This window comes from Podarcis cretensis, assembly GCF_951804945.1.
Source record: "Podarcis cretensis genome assembly, chromosome: Z".
In the NCBI taxonomy this organism is placed as follows: domain Eukaryota; kingdom Metazoa; phylum Chordata; class Lepidosauria; order Squamata; family Lacertidae; genus Podarcis; species Podarcis cretensis.
In genome coordinates, this window is record NC_137184.1 from 24868187 (window position 1) to 24885812 (window position 17626).

The window sequence follows — 17626 nt, forward strand, 5'->3', positions numbered from 1 at the left end:
GAATCTCAGACAGTAATCAGGATGCTTATAGACCAATTAAATGAGAGTGTTTGAGCTGTTCCACTTGGTACCAATTCACTTTACTGGAAATCTTTGTGAACCTGATACAGGCCCACTGTACATGTTACATTAATGAAGGGTGGGGGGGACATCTCAGGCCCATGCATGACATTTGACCCTGTCGACGGGGTGAGCTCCCATTGCTCGGTCCCAGCTCCTGCCAACCTAGCAGTTTGAAAGCACGCCAAAGAGTGCAAGTAGATTAATAGGTACTGCTCTGGCGGGAAGGTAAATGGTGTTTCCGTGTGCTGCTCTGGTTTAGCCAGAAGCGGCTTACTCATGCTGGCCACATGACCTGGAAAAACTGTCTGCGGAGCAGACAAACGCGAGCTCCCTCGGCCTGTAAAACGAGATGAGCGCCACAACCCCAGAGTCGTTCGCAACTGGACTTAACTGTCAGGGGTCCCTTTACCTTTAGCAAATCTTCAGGACTCTTTCCCAGGCCACACCCTCTCACCAGCCCTGCTTCATGCTTAACTCAAGTGCTTTTGGCTAGTGAAAGTGTGCTTTTGAACTGTGAAAATGCCACTCTTATGAGCTAGTTAGGCTGAGAGAGATTGATCCAGGTCATGCAATGAATTTATGGCCGAAGATGGGTCTCTACAGTTCTAGTCCATCTCTCTGACTAATATACACACCCTTTACCTGTGTGCTCATTTATGAAATGTTGAACGATATGCCACAGTGGCACCCTCAAACCTGGAACCAGTCTTGATTCTCCCTCTTCCCTGCCCCTCTCTAACATGCAGCAGCAGACTCATATACGGAGGGGACACAGTCCATTGGTATTTAAATTTTTTATTTGCAATACTTTAGGTCCAAGTTTCAAACTGCAATTTTTATTTTTATTTTATTTTTACACTCAAGACACTGTCATGCACAATCCATAATTTCAATGTTCTATTGCTTCAACCACAATTGAAAATAACTTAAAATATTGGAAACGAGGGGGGAAATCTTTATTTTCATTTTATTAAAAAATGGATGCTGATGTCAGAAAGCTGAATCCATGCCATCAGCACATTTACAAAGGAAAGAATGCTTTATTCTTTTCTTTTAAAAAAGTATCTCTTAGTCCAAAGTTACAGAAGAATTTCACTACACAATTTTTCTTTTTTCCTTTAAAGAAATAATATGTTTAAAATAAAATAAAAGAATGTACAGCAAAATGTTAAACAGTGGAAATGTAGGTTATTTTCTGTTCAATTTTTTTTCCTTTTGGAAACCCTGAAAATAAACCCCATAGGCAACACTTGTGTCACACACGCACACAAAAGATCAATCCTGTCAAGCTTGCAATTTTCTTTTTAACCTCAATTTGCCCAGCACAGATTTTCTTTTCTTTTCTTTTTTGCAACCTCAACAGTACAGATCAGTCTGATCTAGCTAGGAATTTTTCATATACAGAAACAGACATCCAACCTGGTACTTCACCATGGTTGGAGGAACTTAACAGGTTGGTGCTACAGGCACAACTCCTCAGCCTGAGCCAACGGACAAGGTTATGTTGTGTTACTTTGAAGTCCCACCAATCAAATGTGCTGTCACTGGATTCAATAGCTCGTTCCCCATTCCACACCAAACACTGATTGGTGGGATTTCAGCCCTGCTGTTTGTTTGTTTTTTAAGGCTATACATACCTAGCCCTGGACTTACCACTCATATTCTATTAGATCGGAACCATCATATTTCTAGCATGCTTTGTCTAGGTGATAAACAAACAATCATAAGTGCTTGATTTTTTGGGGGAGGGAAGCTTTAATGAAATCTACAAGCCTCATCCCCTGACCCCCACTTCTTTTACCCATATTATGGCTGCCCTGTAAAATTCTAAAAACAGTAGCTAAGGGAACCATCACAAAAAGCATTTTCATTTACCCTCTTAGAGCCTGACTGAAGAGGTGCTTCACACATTATGGGTTTCCCACACAGAAATAATCCTTGCACATCGGGAAAGTGTGTTTCCTGACCATCTGCAGGCTGTCGTTTTGCTTCCAGACATGTACTTATAGCCAAGTGTGCCTGTTGCACATCACAAGTTTTAGTTTCCTACGTATTTTCCCCTCTACATCCATGGGGCTTTATCTCAGGAAAAACAGCCCAGATATGTGAAACAACACTGTAAAGTCATGGAGTCACCATTTTAGAATATAGGCACATAACAATCATGCCTGCTCTCTCTCTCTCTCTCTCTCTCTCTCTCTCTCACACACACACACACACACACACACACCACAGCACAAATGTGCTTGAATGGTACCTCACACAAATTACAGAGTCTTGAACCCTAAGTGACCTGTGAAGTATTTCCCCTTCTGAAATCCTCTTTCTTGCCCCTGGAGCCACTATCAGATATTTTAGTTGCTTACCTACCATCAGAATAATAATCTACTCCAGCTCCCAGATATGGGATTTGCAACATATATGGTGGTCACTGTTTGCCATCATTTCTAGTCTCATTTCACCAAAGTATCCATTCCATTCTCTACAGCTAAAATCAACCCTTATTATTCCACAAATGTGTCCTTTTGATTTCACTTTTCATTACTTAATGGTCAAAGCCACCATTGATTTTCACAGTGTTGGTAGAAGTGATGACTCAGATTCCTGTTTTGGCCTCAAACAGTGTGTGCAAGAAAGAGGTAGCCAGCCCTGCCCCTGAGACCTAAAATATATCTATACCACAAGCATAAACCAGTCTTACACCAATACATAACTGCCATTGCTTCCCCCACGGATGCTTGGAATTCACATTTGGTGTGGACATTGAAAATTATTCATTTGAGAGCAGTTCCAGACTCCCTCAGATTTTCCCAGCGTTCTTTGTTGAATTAGGATGCAAATATTAAACTTGGCTTAAACATGTAGCATAGACAATTAAACTTGACCCTGAACTCCTCAAGCAAATGTCCCATATATAAACTATGGTCACATCTACACCATACATTTAAAGCATGACTTACCCCCCAAAGAATCCTGGGATCTGCACTTGTTAAGGGTAGTTGGGATTGTAGCTCTGTGAGGGGTAAACTACAGTTCCCAGGATTCTTTGGGTGAAGCCATGTGCTTTATGTGTGCTTTAAATGTATGGTGTGAACATGACCTACAATATTCTGCTTTGGCCCATTTGCTTGGTCTTCAACTATTGTATCTTGGAATGTAGCATGACTTTGAAGAATTAGGCCTCCCTAACAGTCACTTCCATGCCTTATGCTGCCACCTGGTAAAATCACTGCTAAGCTTGCTCAATCACAGCACCAATGGTTTGCCTCTAACTATAATAAATTCAGGCAAACCAAGCAGCAAATATTCTGTCATATAAGTCATGTTTTCATTTAAAAAGATCAGGCCAGTATAATTCTCCTCCGGCTTTCTATACAATGCCAGGATCATTTGCTTGGGAGAGATCTCAGCTCAGGGATTCTCAGAAACTACAAATGATGGTCTACCGCAGAATTCTTGTGCACTTGAAAGATGGCAGTGATACCAAGCCACAGCTCAAAGGTGCAACTTTTAAAGCAGACAGTCCAAAGAGAAAGAAAAGAGTAAGCTTGACCATTGTGTTACAACTTGCTAGATGGTATGACGTTAGCAGCCACTGAGGACTGGGGGAGGAAAGAAGAGAGGCTAAAGGGCAGAAGCAAATCAGCTTAGGAAAGGCAATAAAGGTGAAGAGTTTGTTCTTCACACAACCATCTTTGAAACTGGTTCACTGGCTGTTTCCTTAAGGTGATGAAGACCTGAGAGCTACTCGGGGAACGTAATAGGAGCTTCTCCTCACTCACATACCTTGTTAACAAAAGACCCTGACATCATATTACCTAGATGATTTGAATTAACTTAAAATAATTTATTCTTTCCCCAAATGCAAAAACAAACAAGAAGTTGAAGACAGTGGGTGGCATACAGTGTTGCGCTGAGCTAAAGTCACTAAGCGGTATACTTGTTCTGCCGGCGAAATGTTTTGAGTCTGTGGAGCATTGTTGCACAGCAGAATGCATAAGAAAGTTGCTGATAACTTCGTGGCACTATGGATTGTGCAATCTGTTGGCCAACGAGTTTTCGCAGCTGCTGTGTTGTGCAACATTAAAACTCATCCATCTGCCAGAACAAGATCCCTTGCACCAGTGGACAGAGAGAGCTGGATGCAGACCATTGCCCCTTGCGGCATCCTTCAATGTTCATGCTCACAAATCTTGGGAAATTAAAAACACATAAGAGGCAAAGAGCTGCCTTGAGCATGGCTGTGGGTGGAATGTTCCCCTTTAATTTATCTGCTTTGAAAAAAGCCAGTTTACAATGCTTGAAAGTCCATTCTCTTTCTCAGCTGATTTCCAATGCCTTATTGCGCTTGGCCAGGTAGGCCTTGAATAAGACTTAACACAAAACATCAGAAGCTCTAAATGTGGACATTGCTGAAGAAGGAGAGGCAGTTGCATCTAGCACAAAGAGACACCACCAACAAGCAAGTTTAGTCATCCAGTAGTGTAGGATATTTTCCCCCTTACAAAAAGGCAAGTGCAAAGAAAACAGTCCTCTAGAAGTTGCAAGAGTAATTTTCTGTGAAATCACAGTGACTGTGTACCAATGAGTTTTATGCAGTCCATGTTTTCTTTGATGTCAGATTCTCCACCATGCAAAGGATTGCTGAACAGTAGGAAATGTCACAGACAATGATTAAGTTTAATTGGATTTAAGGAGTATAGAAAGTTGCACTGCACCAGGCCAGATCATTATTGCCCAGCAAGCCTGGTTTTGCTTTCTCTGACTAGCTCTTCCCAAATCCTTTGTGGCTAGAGATTCAACTTCCAGATTGAAATGTACCCGCCCCCCTCTCTTACATCAAGACCACAGCACAGTTCTTAATAAATTAAAGGTGGTCCTTCATGTCATTCATCAGGAGCAATAAGAAGATTTTGGCTTCAAGACCTCTGAAAATGTCAAGCTGGAGATTGGAAACTTGAGCAAAATATCAGGTTGGATTCTTATTAAGCATACATTGGCTGTCAAGCACAATCTTTTCTCCCACCTCTTGAATGGAATATGAATATCCCTGATCCAATCTCCTAAGAATGTGGTACTGCAAGAGAGGAGTTCTGCTCCTTTTAATAAGCAACTGGCCCTCAACTGATTCCAGCACTAGTTGAGCACAAATACTAGTTCCATACAATAAGTAGTGGCCCAGACCGGGGTGTGGATCCCCGGCCACATTGGGGATGGATCCCCAGATGCATTTAGCTAGTTATATGGGACCCAGATGAAGATCTCAACACATCTGGAAACGTGCAGCTACATTGGCTGGGAATGCAGTCCAGTAGCTTTCTACCCTCTGCAAATCTCCCTTGCTGGATTGGGGCAACTGTGCAAATCTATTGAGAATACCCAGCAAATAACAAAAATAGTTCAATGGCTTTAGAAGTTATTCATCAGATTTTTGTTGTTGTTGTTGCAAAAAGCAGTCTTTCTGTGAACAACGCACTCCGCCCCCCAACCACACACACAGCAGAATGTAGGCTAGATTCAAGAAGGAAGGGTAAGAGCTATCATTTGATCTCTTCAGAATTTGTAATGTGTTGTACTCTGAAGGGAAACAGAAGAAAATGACTAGGGCAGAGGCTCAACCACTTGTCTTGGAGAAACCCAGTTTTATAGACAGGACAAACAAACACTTGAGATCACCTGTATACAATGAGAAGCAGCCAAACGGTAGCCAAAGGTGGAAAATAAACACGTACATATTTACAAGAACAGACCAACACAAACAGGATGATAAGACAACCACAGTCTGACATTACCACCCACTCCTTTGAGCCTGTTGAGGTCCCTCAGGCTTTTGCTCAGACATACGTAGGCAACTCAATAAGTCACAAAGAGACTTCCCTCCTTTTGCCTTAAACAATCTGTTCTATGTTTGTCAGAGTTTCCCTGATTATACTGCTAGCATTTTCCTGTACCGGGACCCCTTGAGGTCAAGGATAGATAATGTGCCATTTCCCCATCCCCATATTGTATCATCACGGGGGAGACTGGGCTAATTAGCAATTGTACAATATTAGCTATGTCTGAGTGCCACATAAGTGTTTGTTGTTGGGTAATGGTTTGAGGTAATAAGAGCTAATGAGTAGTGGTGTCTCATTCCAGAATGGCTTCTTACAGGCTTGGCCTACACGAAAGAGCAGCTGAAGTGGTGTAACTGCTCCTTGACTATGCCATTTGGGAAATTTGAACTCCTCTGTCTGTCTGTCTGTCTGTCTGTCTGTCTGTCTGTCTGTTTGTCTCTCTTCACACACACAAAACACACTCAGACAGAATCACAACTAGCAAGTTCAGGTAAAAGTCTAGGCTTCGGAAGCTGCATCAGAACCATGGAACTGTAGAGCTGGTCCAACCCCCTGTCATGAAAGAATCTGAATGCACAAGTCCCCCATCCAATTTGAAACCATACTGGATCCTGCTTAGCTTTGCAAATGTGATAGCAGTTTTATTGCCTTATACTGAATCAGGTTATTGGTCCATTCTACGACTGGCAGTGGCTCACCAATGTTTCAGGCAGGGAACATCCCTGGTCCTACCTAGAGATGGTGAGGATTGAAACTGCATGCAAAGCAGATGCCCTACCACGGAGCTAGAGTGCCCGATTACCCCTGATGCAGAGTCCTTACTATAGGGGAGAATATTCAGTCATGATGCAGACCACCATCAGCAAACTATAGCTGCGCAGTCCACAAACTTGCTGTTTGTGTAGTCCGGCCATCATGACAGAGTTTTCACAGGCTCTAAGTTATCAAGTTAGGATTGAAATTTCCTCAGGATTTACAAGTGAGGACAGGTTTGCCCATATAGAATGAGCTTCCTCTAAGGTATGCTTTAATCACCCTGAGAGATGGTGGCTAAGAGACTGACCTGAGGTGATAGTCACCCAAAGTTTACTTAGAATAAACCCACTGAAATTAATTGAGTCATGTGAAACTTAGCTGAATACCATCCCTGGTTTTTATTCACACCTGCTGATCCTCTGGAATTAATGCCATACAAGAAGGATATCTTGTGGCCCCAATGAACTAGAGGGCCCCAAACACAGTGGTGCTGGCCTACCATATTTTGAGTAATACATGCTATCATCTGAACAATGGGGGTGGGGTGGGGCGGGAGAGGATGGTACTTTAAGGTGACATGGGAGAAGTCCTTCTCTATCATTCCCACATCTGTGGAATACCTTCCCACTGGACTGAGGCCAAACCTCTATGCTGTGAGTGGTTTTTTGTTTTTTTGAAGGCTATGGAGTCTTATCTGTTTCAGCAGGTCTTCCAGGCCTGATGTTTGTCAGCTGGGTGATGGTCTGATTTGATTACTTTCCCCCACCCCAATTCTTTATGGTTTAAGTGTTGATTTGTAGCATTCAAAGTTTTAAAGCTGTGTACTGTTTTATACTATGCACTGCTTTTCACCTTTTGTTTTGACGTTAAGCAGTTTTGGATGGACATCGGTCCAGAAAAAGTGACCTGAAAATATTTTAAATTAATCAGATAATAATAATATTTTTTGAAGTCCAGAGTCTAAGTGTGTCACCTGCACACGGCTATGTTGTCACCATTAAAAAAATGGTAGAAAATTGATAGCAAAAAAATGAAGACACCACAGCCACCTTATGTAAATGAATAAATCACTCAAAGGTTCAGTGCCGCATGCTGTGACAGAGGGAATTTATGTGGAGGTCAGACTACTGTTCCCTATGAGGAGGGGCTAAAGTCTAAGGGCACAATCCACCCTAAAGGTCTCCTAGGCAACTTCCTTTGCAAAAGGGATATTGAACAGATCACATTTGCTTATGCGGGGCTTTCAGAGGTACATTTCACAGGTGCACAAGAAACTGCCTTATGCAGAGTCAGGCCATTGGTCCAGCTACCTCAGCAATGACTGGAAGCAGCTCTCCAGGGCTTCAAGCAATAGTCTTCCCCAGCTCAACATGGGAAATGTCAAGGATTGAACCTGGGACCTTCTGTGAGTATAGCAGATGCTCTACTACTCATCCATGACCCTTCCTTGTGGCTTGTGTCCACAGGACTTAATTTTTTCAAATAGATGCTAACAAGAATTGTGATGTATCACTTAGGGCCAACCCGATGCAGGGTTTGGGGTGCTGTGGAGTGCTAGGATCAGGGAATGCATGATGATGAGTCAATGGATGAACTTGTGCCAACCAAACCACACAAGAGGCAAGGACCTTGTGATTCAACTAACTATTTGGTGTGGGAAATTTGAGGGGCTAATTTTGAACACTCCTCTCTCTTTTTCCCCCAGGAACAGCTGGATCCCAGTGTATTTTTCTTTTGTTTTTAAAAATGGGGCTACATACTTGTAGCCATGCCTGTTCTGAATGCAGCCTGCTGGATTAGGGAAAGAAGAGAGCTTGATCTGGACAGTTAGGGTAGCCAAATGAATATCTCTTAAAAAGTAAAATGAAATTTTAGGCCTATGAATTGAAACAGACCTACATCTGAAAAGTCTGTGCTAATGCTATTTTGCATGTGCAGGTAATATTGTTTGATTGGACAGTTTTGTTACCATCCACATTTAGGTGCATGAAGGAGAATGTAAAATAAATGGACGGGAAAATGAAACATATGCAAATGTATGCAAAGCATTTTCTTTTCAATATGGATAAGAAGGGGTGAAGTGCACTTTGGAAAAAGGGGTGTGTATGTCATATTACTCCTGAAGCTTGAATTACTGGATGTTAAGGAAGCCTGAACTGTGCCATGTCACTGAACATGCAACTGATGTCAATTTTAAATGAGCTGCCATCTTCCAAACCTCCTGGTTTGGAAAGCCTGAGCCCACTATGAGCTAAGCCAGACACATTTGGACATTTAGGCTTGGCCTAATGATAGGTTTAAGGGACACGGGTGGTGCTGTGGGTTAAACGACAGAGCCTATGTCTTGCCAATCAGAAGGTCGGTGGTTCGAATCCCCGCGATGGGGTGAGCTCCCGTTGCTCGGTTCCTGCTCCTGCCAACCTAGCAGTTCGAAAGCACGTCAAAGTGCAAGTAGATAAATAGGTACCACTCCAGCGGGAAGGTAAATGGTGTTTCCGTGCACTGCTCTGGTTCGCCAGAAGCAGCTTAGTCATGCTGGCCACATGACCCGGAAGCTGTACGCCGGCTCCCTCGGCCAATAAAGCGAGATGAGTGCCGCAACCCCAGAGTCCGCGACTGGACCTAACATTCAGGAGTCCCTTTACCTTTACCTTTTAATGATAGGTTTGGCCTAGTGCCATTCCTTCCTGATGTAACTTCGGCACTTCCCTTCCCCTTCCAAACTTAAAAAGTGGCTGAAATATTGAGGACAACAACCCTCAGTATTGCCTTGGCATTGTCTCAGATAGAAAAATTTATGGGATCTACATTTTGTGTGGATTCTGACATCCTAGTAGGAGTAATCAAGATCAATGGGAACTATTTCTTCAATGGGTTGTTGCACTTGCAATGTTACTGCAAAAGCTCACGGGAGTGTCCTACCTGCAAGGATCTATGGCTAACATGGGTCTTAGCATCTTCCATGGGACACAATGAGACCTTATATTGAAATGGAACTTAATATAGGCCCAAGTCAAATAGGGCCTAATTTATTTGCAATGACCCCATTCCAAATCAAACCTGGAGGTTGGGGGAATTGATCTATCATTGCTTGTAGGCTTTTGTGGGAACTCTAGGTGGCCGGGTCACCACATGAGAACATAAAAAGAGGCCTACTGTATCAGACCCCATTCTCACAGGGGCCAGCCATATGTCTATGGGAAGCCCACGAGCAGGACCCAAGTGCTCCAGTATTCTCCCCACCTATGATTCTTAGCAACTGGTACACTGCCCTCCCGCAACAGTGGAACTGGGTCACAGCCATCATGGCTTGTACTCATTTCTAGTGTGAATTTAACTAAGACCCCTTAAATTTGTTATTATATAATAAGCACATTCTGTAGTTTTAAGTGTGAGCTGTGTCAAGTACATCCTCTTTGCTTGTACTGAATCTATCAATATTCAGTGTGCCCCAATGTGATGGCTATGTTATGCCTCCAAGGTTGGAAGCTGTAATGCTTCCCTGGAAACCAAAGGAGGAGTGCTCCTGTGCTTATAGGTATCCCACAGGCACCTGGTTGGCCATTGTGGGAACAGGACACTGGATGAGATGGACCACTGGCCTGATCCAGCAGGAATTCTCCTTATCTTCTTAACACTGAGTGTGACTCAACACTAAGTGTGACCCAATATTAGCTTCTTAAACACTGACCCATGACATTTTGCTGCATGAAGAAGACCAGATGGCAACCACCACTACTCATTCCATGTTCAGAGGCTGGGAGGTGAATTTTTATTCAGGACGGGCAATGGGATAGTGTGCTTGAGGGTAGCGGGCTCACTTAATGGACAGAGAAAAGATTGCATGGTAAGCACACAGTTCTGCACTGTGCACTTCCAGCATCAGCTGCATGATGCAGCCGGCCCACTTTGTCTGCAGCTGCTGTAGCATGTGGCCAGCTGCAAAGAAGAGAAAGGCAGGCACCTGGTACTAAGGCCTGCAGGCCAAATTAGGCCAAGAAAGTCTCCCTGTTTTGTCCAGGTGATGCTCACCTGCCCTACACCAGATATCAGGTATGGGCTAGCTTAAGAGGTGGCAGGGCTCAAAGGGGATTTACAGGCATTGTCAAACAACTTATCAGCAAAGCACTATGGAAAAACAAGCCGCCTGGTGTTGTTGTGATGTCAGATGATTGGCAGGGGTTGACCCCACCCACCTGTCAGACTTGGCCCACGGGGTGTGGGGGAGATAAGGATCCAGTCCCTCCCCCCACTCCTGCTCTAAATCCAGTGGTATCAAAATATTTCATATTAGGAGGATTTAGATGTTGGTACACAAATATGAGCATGGAGAGTTTGCACACACACACACACACACACACACACACACACACACACACACCTTTTCATCCACAATGCATGGTATCTTCTAGACCCTCACAGTGGTGTGAACAGAATGTCCTCTATAGGTTACAGATTGTGGGAACTGAACTTTCCCTTCCTGGATCAACAATGGATTTGGTATTTCAAAAGTAACGCTGCCCTTTTGTTGGAGGCTCTGGGAACGGACCCAGTTGGAGAACCTGGCAGGTCAGTGGCAAAGGAAGGTTCTGGAAGGTTGTGGGTAGGAACCAGGGAATAATCTAGACCAATCTTCAGCAACCTGATACTTCCTACTACCATCCACACTATCCCCCAGCCAACAGAACTATACAGGCTAGGGTGGGTAGGAGATGAAGTCACAGGTGGGAATTCAATGTAGTGCTGTGTTAAAGTCCCTTAGTGGTGCACTGGTTGCCCTAGTGGAATGGCTGTTGTGATAGAGATGGTGCAGGAAGCCAGTATGGTTCTCGTGGCTGATTGCACAACATATTCCTGTAGCCCTGATCCCACCTTTTGCACAAGAAGCTTCTGCTAGCACAAATGTTGTGCTCGTTTCATTTGTGCAACCATTATTCTTGCCCTTAAGCTATCGCAACAGCTCTAGTGCTGGAGGCCAGAGAATATCGAACCTTTAACGTTCTGGAGGATACCAGTTTGGCAGAGCCTGATCTAGAGAGTAATGTCACCACCAGGGAGGAATCTTGAAGATGAGGGATGGAGCCTGACAAAGACTGGAGCTCATGAGGTTATCAGACCTCAGTGCTAATTTGCTGGCAAAACAGTTTTTATTGGATAGATTAGTAAAATAGTGGGTGATTGACACTTTGGCCCATTTCCCAAATTACAGAGTGTCCTTAAGCAGCAATGCATCTTTCTACAGTCAAGTAAAATAAAAAATATATCTAGATATCTAGGCAGATTTAAAATAAAATTAAAATCTAGAAAGTTGCCACATTGTTTTCCAGAGGGACCCCGATCCCCAATAGAGCAACATCTTAGCATCAGCAGAAAGAGAGTTATCATAAAAAATGCAGCACTTCTTCAGCACAGTCCCCATGAAACAAAGACAGAAGGCGGCAGCCACTGTTGCTGCCACCAATGGGCAACATTAAGAACAGTTACAACACAGAGAGCGGCACTGAACTAGAATGGAGAATGGCTGAGATGGGATGAAATGCACCCAAAGATGGATACAGCATGTCAAATGGGGCACTTCCAAGAGATGATGACTGTCCCTGCCTCTGAAAAGCATAAACATCAAAAATTTAAACCTATTGCCCTCCTCCTCCTCCTTTTGTCTTCCTCCCTGGACTGCAAGCAGTCTCCCGTCTGTACACACTCCCAGCAACAGCAGGCTTAGCACTGCCCACAGCACTGTTCTTAAAATAAGGAACAAGTGGAAGTAGCTCGCTGCACAGCCACTCTTGCTAACTTCCCAGCAGGTGGGTCACTGTTGCTGTTGCTCACTAGGAGGGAGAGATGGTGGGGAGGTCAGCATTGGCTCCACCAATGTGTTTGCACCATGCTGACTTCTCCACCGCCTCACTCTTCCCTCTCCTGGAAAACAACAGTGACCCACTTGCCAGTAGGCTAGAAAAGCAGCTTCACCCCCCCCCCTCCCAGCAAGTCACTTCTGGCAACAAGTAAGACTATCCACAGCCTGGGCAATTCCTGTACTTTTAAGAGCAGCTTGATGCACAGGAATCAGGAGGCGAAGCTTCTCAGAGCACAGAGACAAGTATGATTATCCATTGCTACTTTCAGCAGATTGAGCTGCTCTCAGAAATGCAGGGGTGGGGAGGAAAGGCAGTAAAATATCTGGCAACTCTAGAAATAAGGATTCCAAACCAACCTTTTTTTTCTTTCTTTCTTTTTGAGAAAAGATAACTAGATCTGCCCAACTCAGGTTGGAGGAAACAGAAAAACTAATTGTTTAAACAAAAGCTAATATGCTGCTTTAACAAATATTCACAGTCAAAGCTAGACTGCAGGGAGTCTAGATGTTCAAGATTCAATCTTCTGCAATTCAGGTCACAGATCACAACAGGCTTGTGGGAAGAGAGAAAAAAGAAATCTTCCCACCAAGCTGTATACTGCTGCAGTTCCTGTTCTCTTAACTACTTATTTTCAGTCACATTTCCCATTCTGCATGGGCGGTAATGTTCAAGAAGGCCGAACCTTACAGTAGACACAACAGTCTAGTGGAATTCTTCATTATTATTAGCCCCTTTCCAAAGCCTATTCAATGGGATTGCTAGATATGCAGTCTGGTGGCTTTCAGTTTTCTAGGGGAAATGACAGATTCCATTAACAGCATCATAATGAGAATGGATTTCCCTTAGACTAGAGACAGGGAACCTGCAGTTGAGTTGAGTTGAGCTCCCACTCCCATCAAAAGAAGAGAAGAGGAAAAAGAGTTTGGATTTGATATCCCGCTTTATCACTACCTGAAGGAGTCTCAAAGCGGCTAACATTCTCCTTTCCCTTCCTCCCCCACAACAAACACTCTATGAGGTGAGTGGGGCTGAGAGACTTCAAAGAAGTGTGACTAGCCCAAGGTCACCCAGCAGCTGCATGTGGAAGAGCGGGGAATTGAACCTGGTTCACCAGATTACGAGTCTACCGCTCTTATCCACTATACCACACTTGCTCTCAGCAGCCTCATGTCCATTGTGATGAACATGACTGCTGGTCATGGATGGTGGGAGTTGTAGTCTGACAACATCTGGAGGCCCACAGATTCCCCATCTTCCTCCTAGATTCAATTACACTAACATTGTATGAGATTCTGTCCTTCAAGGCAGCACCATTATGGATGGAGGTGATGGCCTGCCTTGTTGCTGTCCTGAAATCAAAGGGAATTTCTCCCAAGTTTGTGTGTGTGGTTAGCACTGGGGTGTTATCTTAAACTGGGGACAGCGAATCCAGTTCCACCAATCTATGGAGCAGCTATGGAATAAGAAGCAGAAAGGTGGCCTTCTGTTTCAGTCCTTCGGAGAGGAGCTGCTCAGCATTATGGAGAAGCGAATGGACACCAGGCAGGAATGGTCCCACTGCCACATACTCACAACAGCAGTGTTACATAAATGTGGTTTATATGATTCTATTTGTCTGTTTTGCTTTGGGAAGGGAAAACTCACCAACACAAAAGCACCAATATTCATGACACCCTCGCCAGGCTGTCCAGGAATGCAATCGCTATCTGTATTCTGTATTTCGAAGCATAAACTCTCAGAGAGGATGCTGAGACTGACCTGCTTCTTGATTTAGTATTAATTTTTCTTTCTTTCTTTCTTGACCCTCAGGGCCCCTTATATTTCTATGGTTCTATGATTCTTTCTTTTTCTTTTGGTTAAATAAAGCAAGCTCCTTCATGATCCTCCTCATCTCATGACAAGCAAACAGACCAGTGGTTTGCAAACAGTTTGGGTCTCTCCCAACAACCAGGGTGAAAGAGGCCACAAATTCAGCCCCCCTTGCCCCACAAAAACAAAAAACAAAAATCAAAAACGGGGAGGGCAGGATGTTTGGGCTTATCACTTCTGCCTGGTTGAGTGCTGGTTGGGCTGTGCCATCGGTGCTCTGGAAATGGCCAAAAGAGCACAGAGGCTTCCAGTCCTGCCCCTCTCAATCAGGCTCCCATTCAGAAATAAATTGGGGAATTGTAGAGTGGGAAAAAGATACGTGATAGGTTTCTTTTCCAGGGGAAGGGGCAGAAGGCTGCTGCCTCCCTCCCTCCCCCCGTGGACTGTGAGAGTGTCGGTTTCTGTCTGCCCATCCTCCGGCAGAAGAGTCTGAGGCTCTACTTAGTATTTGTCCAGTCCTGCCGTAGAGGAATTGGGCACATGCGGCTCAGCGCTCTAGCGACTACTGTTCTTTATGGCCTCCTTGGCTGCGATGATCAAGGGAGTCAGGCTGGAGAGCGGCTTGGCCAGTTTTAAAAACGGGTGCTGAAAGGAAGAAGAAAACTGTTACTTATCTGACAGGCGGACAGACAGATGGCTGGCTAGACAAGCAAAATGTTGCAGTGCATCCTCTCTCCTAGGAGGAGTGCTCCTGTTCAGGGTTCTAGTCAGCAACTCCCTGAAAGCAGGACATTCTGCTCCTCTGCCATGCTATTTTCTTTTCTATTCCAACAGTCACCACATTCCATCGTTACTGAGCATGCTCAGTCCCCACTGGGCTGTTTGGAATGGTTGTTGTGGTTGGGGGTGGTCCCCTTTGGGTTTTTTCTAAAAGTTTTCCCTTGTTTTTTGTCTGCAAACTTAATTATTTGTTTCTGTTTATGTATTGCTTCCTATGAAATATCTCAAAGCGATTAAGCAGTAAAAAGCACAGGCAATAAAAGCATATATAAAACCATTTCATTATACACACACACACATATTAAAAAAATATTAAAACATTATCCACACCCAGCATACTGGCACTTAGTATAAACCAACTTCCTGTGTTCCTGGGTCAGAGCATTGGTCCATCAAGCTCAGTATTGTCTATTCTGCCTGGCAGCAGCTCTCCAGGGTTTCAGGCAGGCAGTCTCCACCAGGAGATGTCCAGGATTGAATCAGGGACCTTCTGCATGCAATTCAGGTGCTCTAATCATTGAGATACAGCCCTTCCCTTTTGTTTCTGAGTGGGTCAGTTTTGGCTAGAATCCTGATGGCACTGTGTTCGTTTTTCATGTAAGTGATACTTCCTGTTGTGCTTTATCCTGCAACCACTTGTGGACTTCAGTGGTCTGCACTTGTCTGGAAAAATTCCATCCTACCAGGCATCATCTACACGTGTGATAACTGGCACTTCAATGCATGTGTGAGTGAGGCACTAGAAATCTAACACCGTAAGCAGAGCTTTCATATCACCCAGTGCATGCAACAGAACCAGCTACCATGTTTAAGATATTGAAGCTAATATACTTCCACATCTGTAATGGAGAGATGACAGTATTTTGCCACTCTGCCCAGCTAATACACCGAGAAGGGGTCTTGTCATCTGGGCAACCCAGGAACTCCATATACACTGTCCAGGCTTGCGCCCTGGAGAGGTCACTATCTGGTTTGAATTCACCCCTGGAGGCACACTCCACTGTCTCTCAAGACAGACAGATGCCAACCACAACCACTTCCAAAGCCACTAGATGTTCATGCATGAGTGTAATTTCTGAATAGGGTGAATACACATAACACCCAGATGTTTATGCCCAGATAGCGTGGGTGATTGCCACTGATAAAACTGTATTTTATGCTCTTTCACTCTGTCAAATATAGGGGAGCAACAGGATATGGAGAGCAAGGGGCTCCTGAAAACTAGGATCCAGTAAACGAGTGTAGAATAACCAAACGATATGTGTGAACCAGCACTCAGTGTCATCTAGAACCTAAAACCTTACACACACCTCCCCAAGGGCAAGGCAACTGCTTAAGAACATAAGAGCTGGATCAGGCCAAAGGCCCATTTAGTTTAACATCCTGCTCTCATGGTGACCAGGCAGATGCCAATGTAGTAAAACCTGAGTGCAGCAGCACTCTCTCCACTTGTGGTTCCCGGCAACTGGTATTCAGACTGAGGCATACTGGCTCTGACAGTGGAGGTAAAACATAGCCATTGTGGTTGGTAGCCATGGATAGCCTGATGTCCCTTGAATTTACTGAATCCTTCTTTAAAGCCATCCAAGTTGGTGACTGTCACACTACATCTTGTGGGAACAAATCCCATAATTTTGGTAGTATCTCCACACTGCTCTCATAATGCATGAAATGTGGGTGTGGCATGTGGGAGGAGCAGAAATCATGCAGGAAGGCCCTGTACCTCCAAGTCAGCACAACACCTTCACAGTGAATACAGAGCTGATGTGGGAACCCACATACAATCCAACTATTTTGACATTTCTGTAGGGGACAGAAAAGAAAACAGAATGTGCCCTTTAATGCTCTCTCCGTCCCATAACACATTACCTGCAAGAGCTCTTTCGCAGACCCTCGCCTGTCAACATCCATCTCCAGGCAGCGGTTCAGAAAGTCTCGGAAAACAGCAGAGAGTCTCTCAGGATTCTGGAGTTCTGGAGTCCCATTTGTAGCTATCAAATACAAGGCCTAAAGGGTAAAACGGTAAGTTGCATTGATTTATTTGAGGCTGCTTTTCTTGTTCCTTCCTTTAGGTATTTATTTGAGGATTTTTATCCCATCTTCCAATAAACTTGAAACATTTTTCTTTTGCAAAAAGAAAATGCAATGAATAAAAAGATATGGGCAATAGAAAACTTTCCATTCTTGAATGTGGATCTGAGCGCTACTGTGTAAGCATGATTACACAGTTCTCCAGATTTTGCAATGCAGTCTCAGTACACAAAAAATGCACACGCACACACACACACAAATTAGGATTTTACATAAAACGGACTTAAAAATGTGTATTTGTGGACGAATGCATAGGGAAATGTGTATTTTACGTAAAAAGTGCATTGAAATTTTGTAGTTCAAGTGCAGACTTTTTGTGCATTATTTCAACAACAATAAAAAAACCACCATGCAAACTGGAATTGAAGGAACCAAAGAATAACTTTCAAAACCAGAAATGGAATGGAATTAGGCTGCCAACCTCCCTGAGAA

At 43.9% G+C, this 17626-nt stretch overlaps 1 protein-coding gene and 2 long non-coding RNA genes across 10 annotated transcripts in view; 1 reads left to right on the forward strand and 2 right to left on the reverse strand.

Annotated features, from left to right (window-relative positions):
* Window positions 1-842: 842 nt before the first annotated feature.
* On the reverse strand, window positions 843-9999 carry LOC307207710. The gene is made up of 2 exons (XR_013834779.1): window positions 6347-9999; window positions 843-6312 (listed from the first exon to the last, which is right to left on the reverse strand). It is a non-coding gene; the product is annotated as an uncharacterized lncRNA (long non-coding RNA).
* Window positions 10000-10008: 9 nt separating this feature from the next.
* On the forward strand, window positions 10009-12090 carry LOC307207732. The gene is made up of 2 exons (XR_013834807.1): window positions 10009-10580; window positions 10640-12090. It is a non-coding gene; the product is annotated as an uncharacterized lncRNA (long non-coding RNA).
* PAK3 (p21 (RAC1) activated kinase 3) overlaps window positions 11782-17626 on the reverse strand; it is a 79086-nt gene continuing 73241 nt past the window's right edge. For all 8 annotated transcript variants that reach the window (XM_079961710.1, XM_079961711.1, XM_079961708.1 and 5 more), the window contains 2 exons: window positions 16973-17110; window positions 11782-14968 (listed from right to left, as the gene is read on the reverse strand). In XM_079961710.1, coding sequence (XP_079817836.1) covers window positions 14879-14968; window positions 16973-17110 — 228 coding nt within the window. In that variant the 3' untranslated portion in view covers window positions 11782-14878. The remainder of the gene's footprint in view (window positions 14969-16972; window positions 17111-17626) is intronic.